This window comes from Zingiber officinale, chromosome 9A, assembly GCF_018446385.1.
Source record: "Zingiber officinale cultivar Zhangliang chromosome 9A, Zo_v1.1, whole genome shotgun sequence".
Classification (NCBI taxonomy): domain Eukaryota; kingdom Viridiplantae; phylum Streptophyta; class Magnoliopsida; order Zingiberales; family Zingiberaceae; genus Zingiber; species Zingiber officinale.
The window spans coordinates 130,905,417-130,918,610 of record NC_056002.1 but is presented as its reverse complement, the minus strand read 5'-3'; the positions used below and the strand labels follow the sequence as shown (position 1 = coordinate 130,918,610).

Here is a 13,194-nt window from a genome sequence, read left to right as displayed (position 1 = left end):
GTCTATATAAGGTCTCCATTTCTTCACCGGAGGTATACGAGTCTTATGAGAAATCTTGATCTGGAGACCACCTTCTTGTTATTCCTCGCCTGACTTGAGCGTCGGAGGGCCGTCGCCGGGACACCCCTCCCGGCTCGGTTTTGCTGCAGGTTCACCGGAGCACTCGAGGACCCAGCAAGGAGCGTCGCATCCCCAGCGTTCGTTGACCCTTGGTTCGAACAGGATCAAATTGGAGCCGTCTGTGGGAACGCACCTGCATTCGAATAGGAACAATGGACGAGGCTGGACGACAACACACCGTGACGCTTTCAACAGAAGAACTCGATGCTCTAGTCGAGATGAGGGCCACCAAACTTATGGAGCAAAAACAAAAAGCATCAGCCGGAGCAACAAGCAACATCTGCGTCTGGTGGCCGAGCGGAAGCACCTCAAGCCACCGTCGCATTCCATCGGGCCTTATTTCGCACCCCTGAAGCCGCACCAGCTCGAAGAGATAGAGGCTCTTCTTCAGACGAAATGCCAAGGCGGGATGACAGGAAGGGGAAAGCTCCCCGAGCGGACTCATCTCCCGAGCGGATCAATCGTCAATTCTCGGAGGTTATTCTACGAGATCCTCTACCCAAGCACTACGTGCCTCCGACGATCGGCGAGTACAATGGAACAACGGACCCGGATGATCATCTGGGTAAGTTCGATAACACAGCTACGCTCCATCAGTATACAGATGGAGTAAAGTGCCGCGTCTTCCTTACAACTCTCTCGGGATCGGCTCAACGGTGGTTTCGGAGGTTGCCGGACGGATCCATCACTAGCTTCAAGGACTTCCGAACGGCCTTCCTCCACCACTTCGCTAGCAGTCGGCGTTATCAGAAGACAAGTGTCAGCTTGTTTGCCATCAAGCAAGAGTCGAGAGAATCGCTTCGAGCCTACATCCAGCGATTCAACCAAGTGGCGATGGATATCCCAACGGCCACATCGGAGACGATGATGAATGCCTTCACTCAGGGCCTTGTGGATGGGGACTTCTTCCGGTCGCTCATCCGAAAGCCGCCCCGAGATTATGATCATATGCTACATCGGGCCAACGAATACATAAACGTGGAAGAAGCACAAGCCGCCCGGAAAAAGGAAACTCCCACCGAGCGGGCACCTATTCACGCCGAGCGGAAACAGCACGCCGCTCAGCAGCCACCTAGAGGACCGAAAGCTGAAGCAATCCGATCCCCCCACGCCAGGTCGCACGTACAAGAAGTGGCTGCCGCTCGGCCCAAGCCAAAGAAGAGGTGGACCCCTATGTTCTGCTCCTTCCACCAGACGAATACGCACAACACGAAGGATTGTCGAAGTCTTCCCTTCGTGGCCAATCCCGTTCCCAGGAATGCCGAACGACGGTCTCCTCCCATCGACAGGAGACAAAGGACCCATGAAGCTGACCGGACCCGCACTGAAAGGCGACATCAATAGACACCCGATCGACACCGATCTCCGAGACAGGAGAATCGCCGGGCGTCCAGAGAACGGTCACGACCGTCCGCTCGGGAAGAGGAAAACAGAAGCAATACTTCCCGGGGCGAGATTAACGTTATTGCTGGCGGGCCGACCGGAGGAGACTCCAACCGAGCCAGAAAGGCGGGCGTCCGGCAGCTACAGATCCACGCAGTTGGTTGTAGCCAAGAGCGGGCAAGTGGACCGGAAATCACTTTCGGGCCCGGAGACTTAGAAGGAGTAGACGTGCCCCACGACGACGCTCTGCTCATCAAAGCGGTAATAGCAAATTACACTATTCATCGCGTATTTGTTGACACAGGGAGCTCGGTCAACATTATATTCAAGAAGGCGTTCGATCAGCTGCAAATTGATCGAGCCGAGTTGCTGCCCATGATAACGCCGCTCTACGGGTTCACGGGTAACGAAGTGCAGCCGGTCGGACAAATACGGCTGGCTATCTCATTGGGGGAAGAGCCGCTCAGGAGGACGCGAACAGCAAATTTCGTGGTGGTGGACTCTCCCTCATCATACAACGTCATTTTGGGACGACCGACGCTCAGTGAGTTCCGGGCGGTCGTCTCCACCTTTTATCAGAAGATGATGTTCCCCGTCGAAGACAAAGTGGGAGAAGTACGGGGTGATCAGTTAGCAACTCGGCGATGCTATATCGAGATGGTCCGAACAGAATCTAACTCTGCTCGGAAGGCACCCCGAATCGAGGTAAATGCCATCACCGAAAAGCCGCCCTCTTTAATTTATGAAGAAAAAGAGGAAGTACAGATTCACCCGACCCGATCGGAGGCTACAACTTTTATCGCCTCTGATCTGGAGGAGGAACAGAAGAAGGAACTGATCCAATGTCTCCAACGAAATCATGATATCTTCGTCTGGTCGACACATGAGTTGCCCGGGGTTTCGCCAAGCCTAGCGCAGCATGAATTGCATGTCCGACCGGATGCTCGGCCAGTGAAGCAGAGAAAAAGGGATTTCAGTGCCGAGCAGAATGCTATAATCCGGGCGGAAGTAGAAAAACTTCTGGAGGCCGGCCACATACGCGAGGTGCAGTTCCCGAGCTGGCTGGCCAACGTGGTATTGGTCTCCAAGCCGGGCGGCAAGTGGAGAGTCTGCATTGACTTTCGGGATTTGAACAAAGCATGCCCCAAGGACTTCTATCCTCTGCCCCGGATAGATCAGCTGGTGGACTCTACGGCCGGCTGCGAATTAATTTGCATGCTTGACGCCTATCAAGGATATCATCAAGTGCCGCTCGCCCGGGAAGATCAAGAAAAGGTAAGCCGACGGCACATATTGCTATAATGTGATGCCGTTCGGATTGAAAAATGCCGGGGCCACCTATCAACGCTTGATGAACAAGGTGTTCAAGGAGCAGATCGGGCGTAATCTGGAAGTCTATGTGGACGACATTCTTATCAAATCCGTCCGAGCGGCCGATCTCTTCGAGGACATGGAAGAAACCTTCCGAACGCTTCGCAAATATGGAGTCAAGCTAAATCCCCAAAAGTGCCTCTTCGGAGCAAAAGGAGGGCGTTTCTTGGGATATATAGTGACCGAGCGGGGAATTGAAGCCAACCCCAGCAAGGTGAAAGCTCTGCAAGACATGCTTCCTCCCAGAAACACAAGGGAAGTGCAGCGGTTGACCGGCCGGATAACTGCTTTGTCCAGATTCATCTCCAAAACCGCCGACCGGAGCCTTCCATTCTTCAAGATCCTGCGCAAGGCTACTAAATTCCAGTGGGATGAAGAATGTGACCGAGCTTTCGGAGAATTGAAGACATATCTTAATTCTCTGCCAGTGCTAGCCAAGCCGATCGGGGGTGAGTCACTGTATATTTATTTGTCGTCAACTGAGCATGCTGTAGGCTCAGCACTTGTGAGGGCAAGCGGCGAAGAGCAATGTATTTTCTAAGCCACATTTTAAAAGATCTTGAATCTCTACACCGGCTCGAGAAGTTGGCCTTTGCTTTAGTTCTAGCCGCTCGACGCCTTTTTCTTGGCTCACACCATCATTGTCCGGACGAGCAGTCCACTCGGAAGAGTACTGTTCCAGGAGCGTCCGGACGGCTCATCAAGTGGACGGCGAATTAAGTGAATTTGACATCCAATATCAACCCCGCTCGGCGATCAAAGCCCAATCCGGCTGATTTTGTGATCGAAGTGCAAAGGCCAGAGCCGAAGCTATGTGGAGAATATATGTGGGTCCTCTACTAGGCTCGGAAGCGGGATTGGAATATTGCTGCTCTCACCTCAAGAAGAGAAGATGCACCTATCCGTCCTGGATTACAAAGCTACCAACAACGGAGCAGAGTATGAGGCCTCATAACCGGATTGCAGGCGGCCCGGCATGTGGGTGCTTGGTCGGGTGACTCTCTATTGGACTCACGGTTGGCGCTCAACAACTTTCGCACCTTTGAAATCAATGTTCGGCTTAAACTCTCGTTGAGGCCTTTGAAAACTCAAAGCTACTTTCGAGAGGTTCTTATCGAAGATCCCGAGCGGAGAACTGCAGCAGAGTTAGCCAAACTCGCAAGTTCAATAACACCAGTTGCCATTCAGCAACCAATTGAAAAAGTACTGCTGGTGGCACACGTCGATCGGATGCAAGGCCTCACGTTTCCAAGCGACTGGAGGACACCTATTATAGAATTCCTCCGTTCGGGCACCACACCCTCCGATGAATATGCAGCCCGACTCCTCAGGAGAAGAGCTGGTCGGTTTACACTCATTGGAGATCAGCTTTACAAGAAAGCTTTCTCGCGCCCATTGCTGAAATGTGTAAGCTCGGAGGACTCAGCTTACATCCTCCAGGAAGTACATCAAGGATCATGCGGGGGTCATCCGGGCGGGCGCTCATTGGTCAAGAAGATCCTCTTGGCCGGATACTTTTGGCCAACTTTACAAACAGACGCCGCTCGGACAGTATCTACCTGCCTTTCATGCCAGAAGTATCACAACTTCTCCCACCGACCGGCCGAAGAAATGAAGGCGTCAAGCGTTTCATGCCCGTTCGACCAATGGGGAATGGATATTGTCGGTCCATTTCCGATGGCGTCCGGACAAAGGAAATTTTTACTAGTGGCGGTCGACTATTTCTCCAAATGGGTGGAAGCCGAGCCGCTGGCAAAGATCACTGAACAAATGGTTAAAAAATTCATCTGGCAACACATCATTTGTCGTTTCGGCATCCCTCGTCGACTAGTGTCCGACAACGGGCGGCAGTTCACAGGGAAGATGTTAGAGGATTGGTGCAAGAGCTACGGCATTGAGCAACATTTCACATCCGTGGCCTATCCTCAGAGCAACGGTCAAGCTGAAGTGGCCAACCGGGAAATTCTCCGTATCCTGCGCGCTCGGCTCGACCACTTGGGAGGAAGTTGGCCAGATGAAGTGCCGAGCGTTTTATGGGCCATCCGAACAACTCCTAAGGAAGGAACAGGCGTTACACCTTTTCATCTGGTGTACGGAGGTGAAGCGGTCATTCCGGTTGAGGTCGGCGTTGAGTCCATCCGGGTCCAGTGTTATGATGAAGGCAACGCCGAGCGGAGGAATATGGAGCTGGATTTGGTCGACGAAGAGCGTGCCAAGGCATCCGTTCGGTTGATGGCGTACCGTCAACGGATGAAGCAAAACTACAACCGGCGCGTCATCCCCCGATCATTCCAGGTCGGCGACCTTGTCTGGAAGAAAGTCAAGCTGGTCGGCGACGTCGGCAAGCTTGAAGCTCCGTGGGCAGGTCCCTTCAAAATCATCGAAAAGCTCCGCTCGGGCGCGTATTATTTGGAGGATGAGGACGGTCGGCAGTTAGATAGGCCGTGGAGCGCGAACCACCTCCAGCCTTACCGGGCGGGGTGAAAGGTGTGCCAATGTAAATCATCCTATGTACTTTTTTCAACTAATACTGGAAATGCAGAAATGAAGAATCAAGAGAACAGATATAAGGCATTGGCAAGAAACGAAGGCCACGAGCCGCTTAGCCGGAGGTAAATGGGTCGAGCCAAGCGCTCGAGGATCAAAGACCCAGTACCTTCCGGATGGAGATAAATTATCCGAGCCAAAATTCTCGAAGCAGACCTTGAGCCGTTCGGCCAAGAGTACGTTCTCCAAGCTGGGTAAAAGGGGCATATGGATTATCCGAGCCAAGCACCCGAATAAGTGAAGGCCTCCCAGCCGATTAGGTTCGCAAGCAAATGACCCATGCCGTTCGGCCGGGCACAAAGACTGTTCAAGCGCGAGATAAGTTATGAAGGCCAATGTCGCTCGACCTGGTAAGGAGTTAGCCTTGAAGGCCGTCTAGCCCAGACGTTAAATCATAGAGCCGACCATAAATAACCGCGCCGACGAGCCCGTCGTTAAAATCGAGAGCCGACCGGCTATAAATAATCGCGTCGTCTAGCCCAGACGTTAAACCAGAGCCGACCGGCTATAAATAACCGCCGACGAGCCCCGTCGTTAAAATCGAGAGCCGCGCCGATCGAATACCCTCTAGCCCAGACGTTAAACCGTAGAGCCGACCGGCTATAAATAACCGCTACCGACGAGCCCCGTCGTTAAAATCGAGAGCCGCGCCGTAAAAATCGTCTAGCCCAGACGTTAAGCAGAGCCGCCGACCGCTATAAATAACACGACGAGCCCGTCGTTAAAATCGAGACCGGCTATAAATAACCGCGCCGACGAGCCCCGTCGTTAAAAATCGAGAGCCGCGCCGATCGGCTATAAAAACCGAGCGAAAAACCGTCTAGCCCAGACGTTAAACCGTAGAGCCGCGCCGACCGGCTATAAATAACCGCGCCGACGAGCCCCGGCGTTAAAAATCGAGAGCCACGCCGATCTGCTATAAACATCCGCGCCGACGAGCCCCGTCGTTAAAAATCAAGAGCCGCGCCGATCGGCTATAAAAACCGAGCGGAAAGATCGACGAACACCGTCGTTAAAAATCAAGTCGGTCCGGCGACTATAAATACCCCGAGCGGACGAACGAATATCAGAGTAAGAAATCGCGGAAACTACAAATATTAAAACATTCAGGCCCGATTGGGGGTTGGTCCTCCAATATTCGGCGTTTGTTGACTTCACGCAGGCAGGATACGTGCAGAGCGAGTAGGCCTCTTCGCTCGGATTTTATGCAATGTGCAAGCCGATCGGGCGCGTGAAGGAGAACGCTTAAGAGCATGACTGACTCTAAGCATCAACGTTAAGCAAACAGAAGAATATTATGGACAATGAGTAGGAAGACAAGCAAAGGGGCATCGTTTCATTAGAAAAAAAAAAAATTTAATTATGCCGAACGGCACGTACAAAAATTTTACATCCGCCGAGCGGATGAAATACAGAAAGTACTTGAAATAACCCGCATCACTCCGGATCCTCAAAATTAAAAAAGGTGTCCGGGATGTCGTCAATCATGGCTGCCAGTTCGGGAGGGGGAATGCTCAGGTCAGCAGGAAGATGCCCCCCCCCCTTCTTAAAGTACGCCGTGGTGACCTTGACCGCCTCGAGGAAGGTTGAGGAGACGTTGCCACCAAACTTTTCGCCAAAGCGCTCCGAGCGGAGGTATTCCTGGCGCGCTGCGGCTAGCCGACTTGGCTCTCCCTCCTTATATTTCTTGAGTGCCGCTCGGGAAGCGGTTAAGGTATCTTGGACAGCCTTCAAGTCCATCTCAGCTTTTGTGCGTTCGGCTGCACGGATCTCCCGCTCGGCATTCAGATCGGCCTCTAGCTTCTTAGACTGCTGATCTAGGGCCCGGACTTCGACTTTCATTTTGTCCAGATCAGCAATCGCCCGCCTCTTCCGGCCACTGGCGCGTCTCACGTCCCCGTCCCGCTTCTTCACCAAGTCTTCGAGTCGGGCCACCTCTGCAGCCAGATCAGCAGCCTTCTTCTGTTCGGCCTCGAGAGTTTGTTTCTCCCGCTCGGCCGATGGACCCCCTGATACTTGGAGTGTTTCCAGGAGATCCTCCAGCTCGGCCAGCCGGTGGCTAGTGGCGATTTGCTCAGCCCAACGCTGTAAGGAAATAATAAAATCAGGAGTCAAACAATAGCATGACACATGAAGAAAGATGAATTTACCTGTGTGGCCTGCTGCATATTGTTATCGCCGAGCTGCTTGGGCGTCATGAGGGCAACCTGAATCTGGGCGTCCTCAAAAAGCTTGGCGAGCGGACCCGTCAAGGTTATTTCGTGAACAGGGCTTGATGGCCGATCGGCAGACAGTAAATATTCCTCCGATGGGAATCGGAGGGTGGTCTTGATGGTCGGATGGCCGGACGGCGCTTCTTCAGTTGCAGCCGCTTGTCGCGAAGACTCCCCTATGGTGGAAGTTTCGCCCAACCGACGTAAACGGCGACGAGTCCGGGGAGGAGAGCCGGAAGGCTGTGCGGTAGGCGAGGCCGCTGGAGTCCCGATCTGTGATGGCGTGCGAGCAGGCGAAGTTACGCCGATTGGCACCTGTGGTGCTCCCTCTTGTGGCGGCGGAAGGCTGGAGTCTCTTCGACGCTTTCGCCGAACTTCCAGCGGTGGATCCCCGACCTGAGGGACCCCCAGCTCGGCGGGGGCTGAGGAAACAGGATCCGCCTCAACCTCTGTTGAAGCGGATGGGGCAGCATCTGTTTCAGGGGCGGACTGCGCCCCCCCCCTCTCCCGCGTCTGCTGGGCGGCTGGGAATGAGACCCCACTCGGCGAGCTCCTTTTTGGTGGCCGCCTCAATTTCCACGGCCTTCAGTTTCAAATGAGCGGTAGCCTTAGAGCACCACATGACTTCAGCTGCAGTAAACGAAATTAAAATCAATTAGACAAAAAAGACTAAGAGAGTAAAGAATCCTTACTCATGCGGACGGGGAGATTTGCCCGAACGGGAGACAATCCGAAAATATACAACACCCCCTTGAGCAGCAGCTGATCGATCTTGTATCGCTGACCGGACAACCAGTTAGCGCATGAAGATAGGCTCGGTCGGCACAGCGGTCTGCCATTTGGTTCGGAATGCTGGCCGCTGGGGAAGTCGGATATAAAAGAAAAACTCCTTCCAGTGTTTGTTGGAGGTCGGCATATTGTCAAAAAATTTAAAGCCTATTCTACTTTGGAAAATAAAAGTCCCCAGCTCGGATTGTTTGGGGTAGAAGAAGAAGTGGAATATTTTAGGGTCAAGAGGGATACTGTGCAGCTTGAAGAGGACGACCATCCCGCTCAGCAGCCTAAAGGAATTCGGCACAAGTTGGCCGAGCGGGATGCGAAAATAGTTACAAACCTCTAAAATAAAGGGATGGGTAGGAAATCTAAGGCCACCCTGGAATTGGTCTAAAAAGAAACAGATTGTGCCGATCGGCGGGTCATGTGGTCGGTCGGTCGGGTCGGCTACGACTATTTCATAGTTATCGGGAATTCCATACGTCCGAACAAGACGCCGAGCACCCTCCTCATCAAATCGACTCTCCATGGTCAGGTACCAAGGGCCATGAACACCAACAGCGGGTGCAGAGGAGCTTGCCATCTCGGAGAAGCGAAAGAATGGCAAGAAATCGAAGGAAGGGAAACGAAAGGGGCGAAATGAGCAGAGAAGATCTAGTAAGTGAAGGAAGAAGACTCACTGGGAAGGAAACGGGTGGAAAGAATCACCGATGAGATGATCGCCGCCTAAAAATAGACACTAGATCGCCGGAGACCGCAGCAACAGAACGAGGCAGAAGGCAACGCGCGAGCTAATATGCGGCCAAAAAAGGGAAGGAGGCTTTATACGGCCGAGGATGGCCAGCCTCCGCCGTCCGATCTAGGTCACGAGAAACGAGGACGCCCTCGGGCCGTCCATTTCAAACGGGGGCGTCCCATCGTAAGTGACGCCGCCATCACACAATGGTCGACACGTGGCGCCCTGTCACCGAGTGCAATTAATGCGCCCATACCGCGCATGCTCCGACTTAATGGAGAGGATTTGCATGATTTTTGAGAAGATCTAGACAAGCAAATATCCACATTAAGCGACAAGACAACCGAAATGAAGAGCCGAACGGCTGAGTTTGGCAGAAGGGCCGAACGGCCCCAGGGATATTATAAGCTACGGAAAGGCGGCGACCGCTCGCTCGGACACATATAGTCCAGTCAGTCGGACTCACTGCCTCCTTCGACTAGACTTGAAGGGAAGGCAAGTGATCCGGCGGTAAGAATGGGAGACCCATTTCCTGAAGGGTCTCAGCTTGATGACCGATGAAGGGCTGACTAAGCGGTTAATGGCTACGCCGAGCAGCTGAGTAGGTCCGAGCGGAACTAGGGATAACCCATCCAGGGGCTTGAGTTTCCGACGCCAAGGCAGGAGAATCGAAGGGCCGAGCGGGAGCCGCTCGGCTGGAACCAAAGGGCCGAGCGGGCCGTCCGTTCGGCCAAGATAAGGGCGAGGGTACAAAGGTGGCCGAGCGGCCTATGCGCTCGGCTCGGGATATGGGACATCAGCAGAAGCATGTCTGATGATTAGGCCGTACACAAGATCACACAAGGGAGGATCTTGCCGTCACATCATGGCAAGGTTGATACAGTAGCAGTATGGCCTCATGAACATCTTCCTGACAAATCCATATCTAGGCATGTCCCTTCTAACAGACCCATACCTGGGCAAGGTCAAAGGCAGGTGGTTGCTTCGATTGGCGCGCCCAGGCTTCTTCGGGAGGTCTATATAAGGTCTCCATTTCTTCACCGGAGGTATACGAGTCTTATGAGAAATCTTGATCTGGAGACCACCTTCTTGTTATTCCTCGCCTGACTTGAGCGTCGGAGGGCCGTCGCCGGGACACCCCTCCCGGCTCGGTTTTGCTGCAGGTTCACCGGAGCACTCGAGGACCCAGCAAGGAGCGTCGCATCCCCAGCGTTCGTTGACCCTTGGTTCGAACAGGATCATATGTGATCCCATTCTTTATAAAATAAATATTCAATTTATCTCAATTGATTTTTTTTAAAATTAAACAACCTTTTAAAAATTCTCCCACTATATTTTAAAAATATAATAAACTATAAGAATTTGAATTTGACTACTTAAACTACTTAGAACTTTTCAATTTTTTTTTTTGACTTCTTTAAACAAATAACAAAAGAGAGCCGTACAAAATGAATTTAAATGAAATAGGCAACTATAAGTGCAAACCATGAGCCGTCATCTCGCTGTATCTTTTCAAGAAAACGTGTTGATTTGTTAATACAATCATCTATCTCATCTCGCCGATGACCTGGATATAACTTTTTAAATGATGTCAATGCCTGAATTGTTGATGAGGTGCATTCGACATACCTGCAAATGACATTTGCATTTCAACTACATATAAAAAACTTGAAGTAAATAAACAAGAATTGTTATATTAAGAAATAGAAGTGACGAAATCTTACGAATAGTCGATAATAATATCTTCAAATGTTTCAGTAGGGTTAAGAATCTGTACAAGAAAAAAGAAAGTTATGACTTTGATAGATGACTGACATATCATGTTCTATCCTAATTTTATAGATAAAAATTCTAGGTTATTTTGAACCAACCAAACAGGCATAAATACTTTTTGCGGTATATCTAAGGGATTAGGCTTATCAAGACCATGATTGTGAACCAAACATGAGGTTCATAGAGAAATTTTTGTTAAATTGTACATCGTTCTCATTTCCCAACTCTGTTCCACGAAATCTCACATTATACACAATTAGAAAAGTGTGAAAAATGTCCCTGGATTTAGTTCTTTCTTCAAAGACCAAAAAAGAGACCAATTTGTTGACAAGTTTTCACTTTTTGTTTTTGTTTTTTGTTTTTTGAAATTGAAAAGGAAGATACAATAAGATATTTCAGATATAAACTAGCCACTTCAATTTGTTTGTTGTCGTGAGAGGTGTTCCTCTCACACTTCCCTTGACTATACAAAATTTCTATGGTTCTTGAATTAACATAACAATGCCTTAAACTAATGATCCAAAAATTTAGTTAATAATAATGACCATAATCAATAGTAAAAAATAATTAATGTCATTTTTACATCTTTAAAATTACATTTAATAAGTGCTCATGTGTCTCATCAACACAATTTAATAGGAAAATTAACAACTTCAAGGATAAGTCCTTTCTATAAAAACAACTCCTATTTGTCCAAAGTGAATTAATCTATGAACAAACTCTAGATACATGATTGAGAAACATATGCAGAATGCAATAGCAACATAATGCTCTTGGAGTACATACCTCCAACCAAGCATAGGACCTTGTAGGTTCCCAAGCAGAAACACCACCATCCTTGTTCTGCAACATAACTACAATTAGAAGAAAAAGTTGCTGTTAAGTATTTGCATCTATTTTTGGTGTTGTTACCATTAGTGAAAGGATGATATTAACAGCATCATAAAGCTTCCTTGTTTCAATTGGATCACCAACAATCTCTGGAGTAACCTTAGATAACAAGAGAGCTGCCTGTAGAAGAAACATCAGCATCAACATCAAGAAATTTGGCTTGCCAATAGAAGATAGCAGTTACCTTAAGTCCTTCTGCTGTACAATCTGAGACAGTCCACCCTTGATCTGCAGTTGCAAAGGTCCATGCACCTTTGGAGATGTGGCGGTGCCAAAAATCAAGATCACCAGGGCAATCTTCAAGGACCTTCCAATGAAAAGAAGTGAAAAATTAATGTATATATTTACATATTAAATAAAGGGTAAATATTCAGTAGAAGAATGTACATAATTTAAGAACTTTGTTAAAAAAAAAAATACTAACCTGTGAACTTTTAATGAATTCGTGAGCCTTCTTGAGTGTTTCACCAAATTCCTCAGAAAGATCAATTGACATAATTGCATGAACAGCAAAAACTGTGTCCCACAACTGGCTTCCATTACAGGCCTGCAAAATTAACAATACGGCAACAATTTCTGTACATGATTCTCGCAAGTGAAAAAAACTAATAAGAGTACATGTGTTGCATATTCTAGTGTACCTGCATTTTCATTCCATCTTCAGCTAACCATAGATAATCATATATTCGTGGAAGATGTAGCTTAAATGCCTTTGAATTTGGGTCTTCAATCCAAACACAAAGCATATTAAGTACCTATATAGATGAAGTTTCAGAAGAAAGCAACATTTCTCACATAATTGCTGCATAAATTGTAAAACATTTACCGTGTTGGTCAGAAAGAAAGACTGGCTTGAGTTTTTCATTCACATTCTATTTAACTCGTATGCTACACTAAAAAAAATTTGGATCTAAGGACGAAATTTAGGGACGAAAAATTTTCGTCCCAAATCTACAACAAATTTAGCGACAAAATAAGAAATCGTTGCTATTTAGCAACGAATTTAGTAACAAAATAGTTTCATTGTAAATTGGCAACAAATTATATTTCGTAGCAAAATTCGTTGCTAATTAGCAACGAAATTTAATATTCATTGTAAACTTTGTGACAAAATTCCAGATTCATTGCAAATATTGCAACAAATTCAATATTCATTGCAAACTTTGTGACGAATTAAGAATTCATCATAGAATGGATAAAAATTAAAAAAAAAAATCAAAGTGTCTAAAATCGGTTGATGGACCTAAACAGCTCGAAATGATATGAAACCAGTTTCAATATGTTCGTCTAATTCTCTTGATTATATCTATGCCTTCAAACATTAATTTGACTTAATATATTGAGATCAGTGAATTTTTAAACATGAATTAGATTTTTTTTAAAATA

General features: G+C 48.6%; 1 protein-coding gene across 1 annotated transcript in view; it reads right to left on the bottom strand.

The window, feature by feature from the left end:
* Window positions 1-13,194, bottom strand: part of LOC122019585 (cycloartenol synthase 2-like) — a 125,464-nt gene that overhangs the window by 16,732 nt on the left and 95,538 nt on the right. Inside the window, exons 11-17 of the mRNA XM_042577040.1 lie at window positions 12,450-12,563; window positions 12,233-12,355; window positions 11,993-12,115; window positions 11,830-11,928; window positions 11,704-11,760; window positions 10,869-10,915; window positions 10,630-10,773 (exon numbers count right to left, since the gene is read on the bottom strand). Coding sequence (XP_042432974.1) covers window positions 10,630-10,773; window positions 10,869-10,915; window positions 11,704-11,760; window positions 11,830-11,928; window positions 11,993-12,115; window positions 12,233-12,355; window positions 12,450-12,563 — 707 coding nt within the window. The remainder of the gene's footprint in view (window positions 1-10,629; window positions 10,774-10,868; window positions 10,916-11,703; window positions 11,761-11,829; window positions 11,929-11,992; window positions 12,116-12,232; window positions 12,356-12,449; window positions 12,564-13,194) is intronic.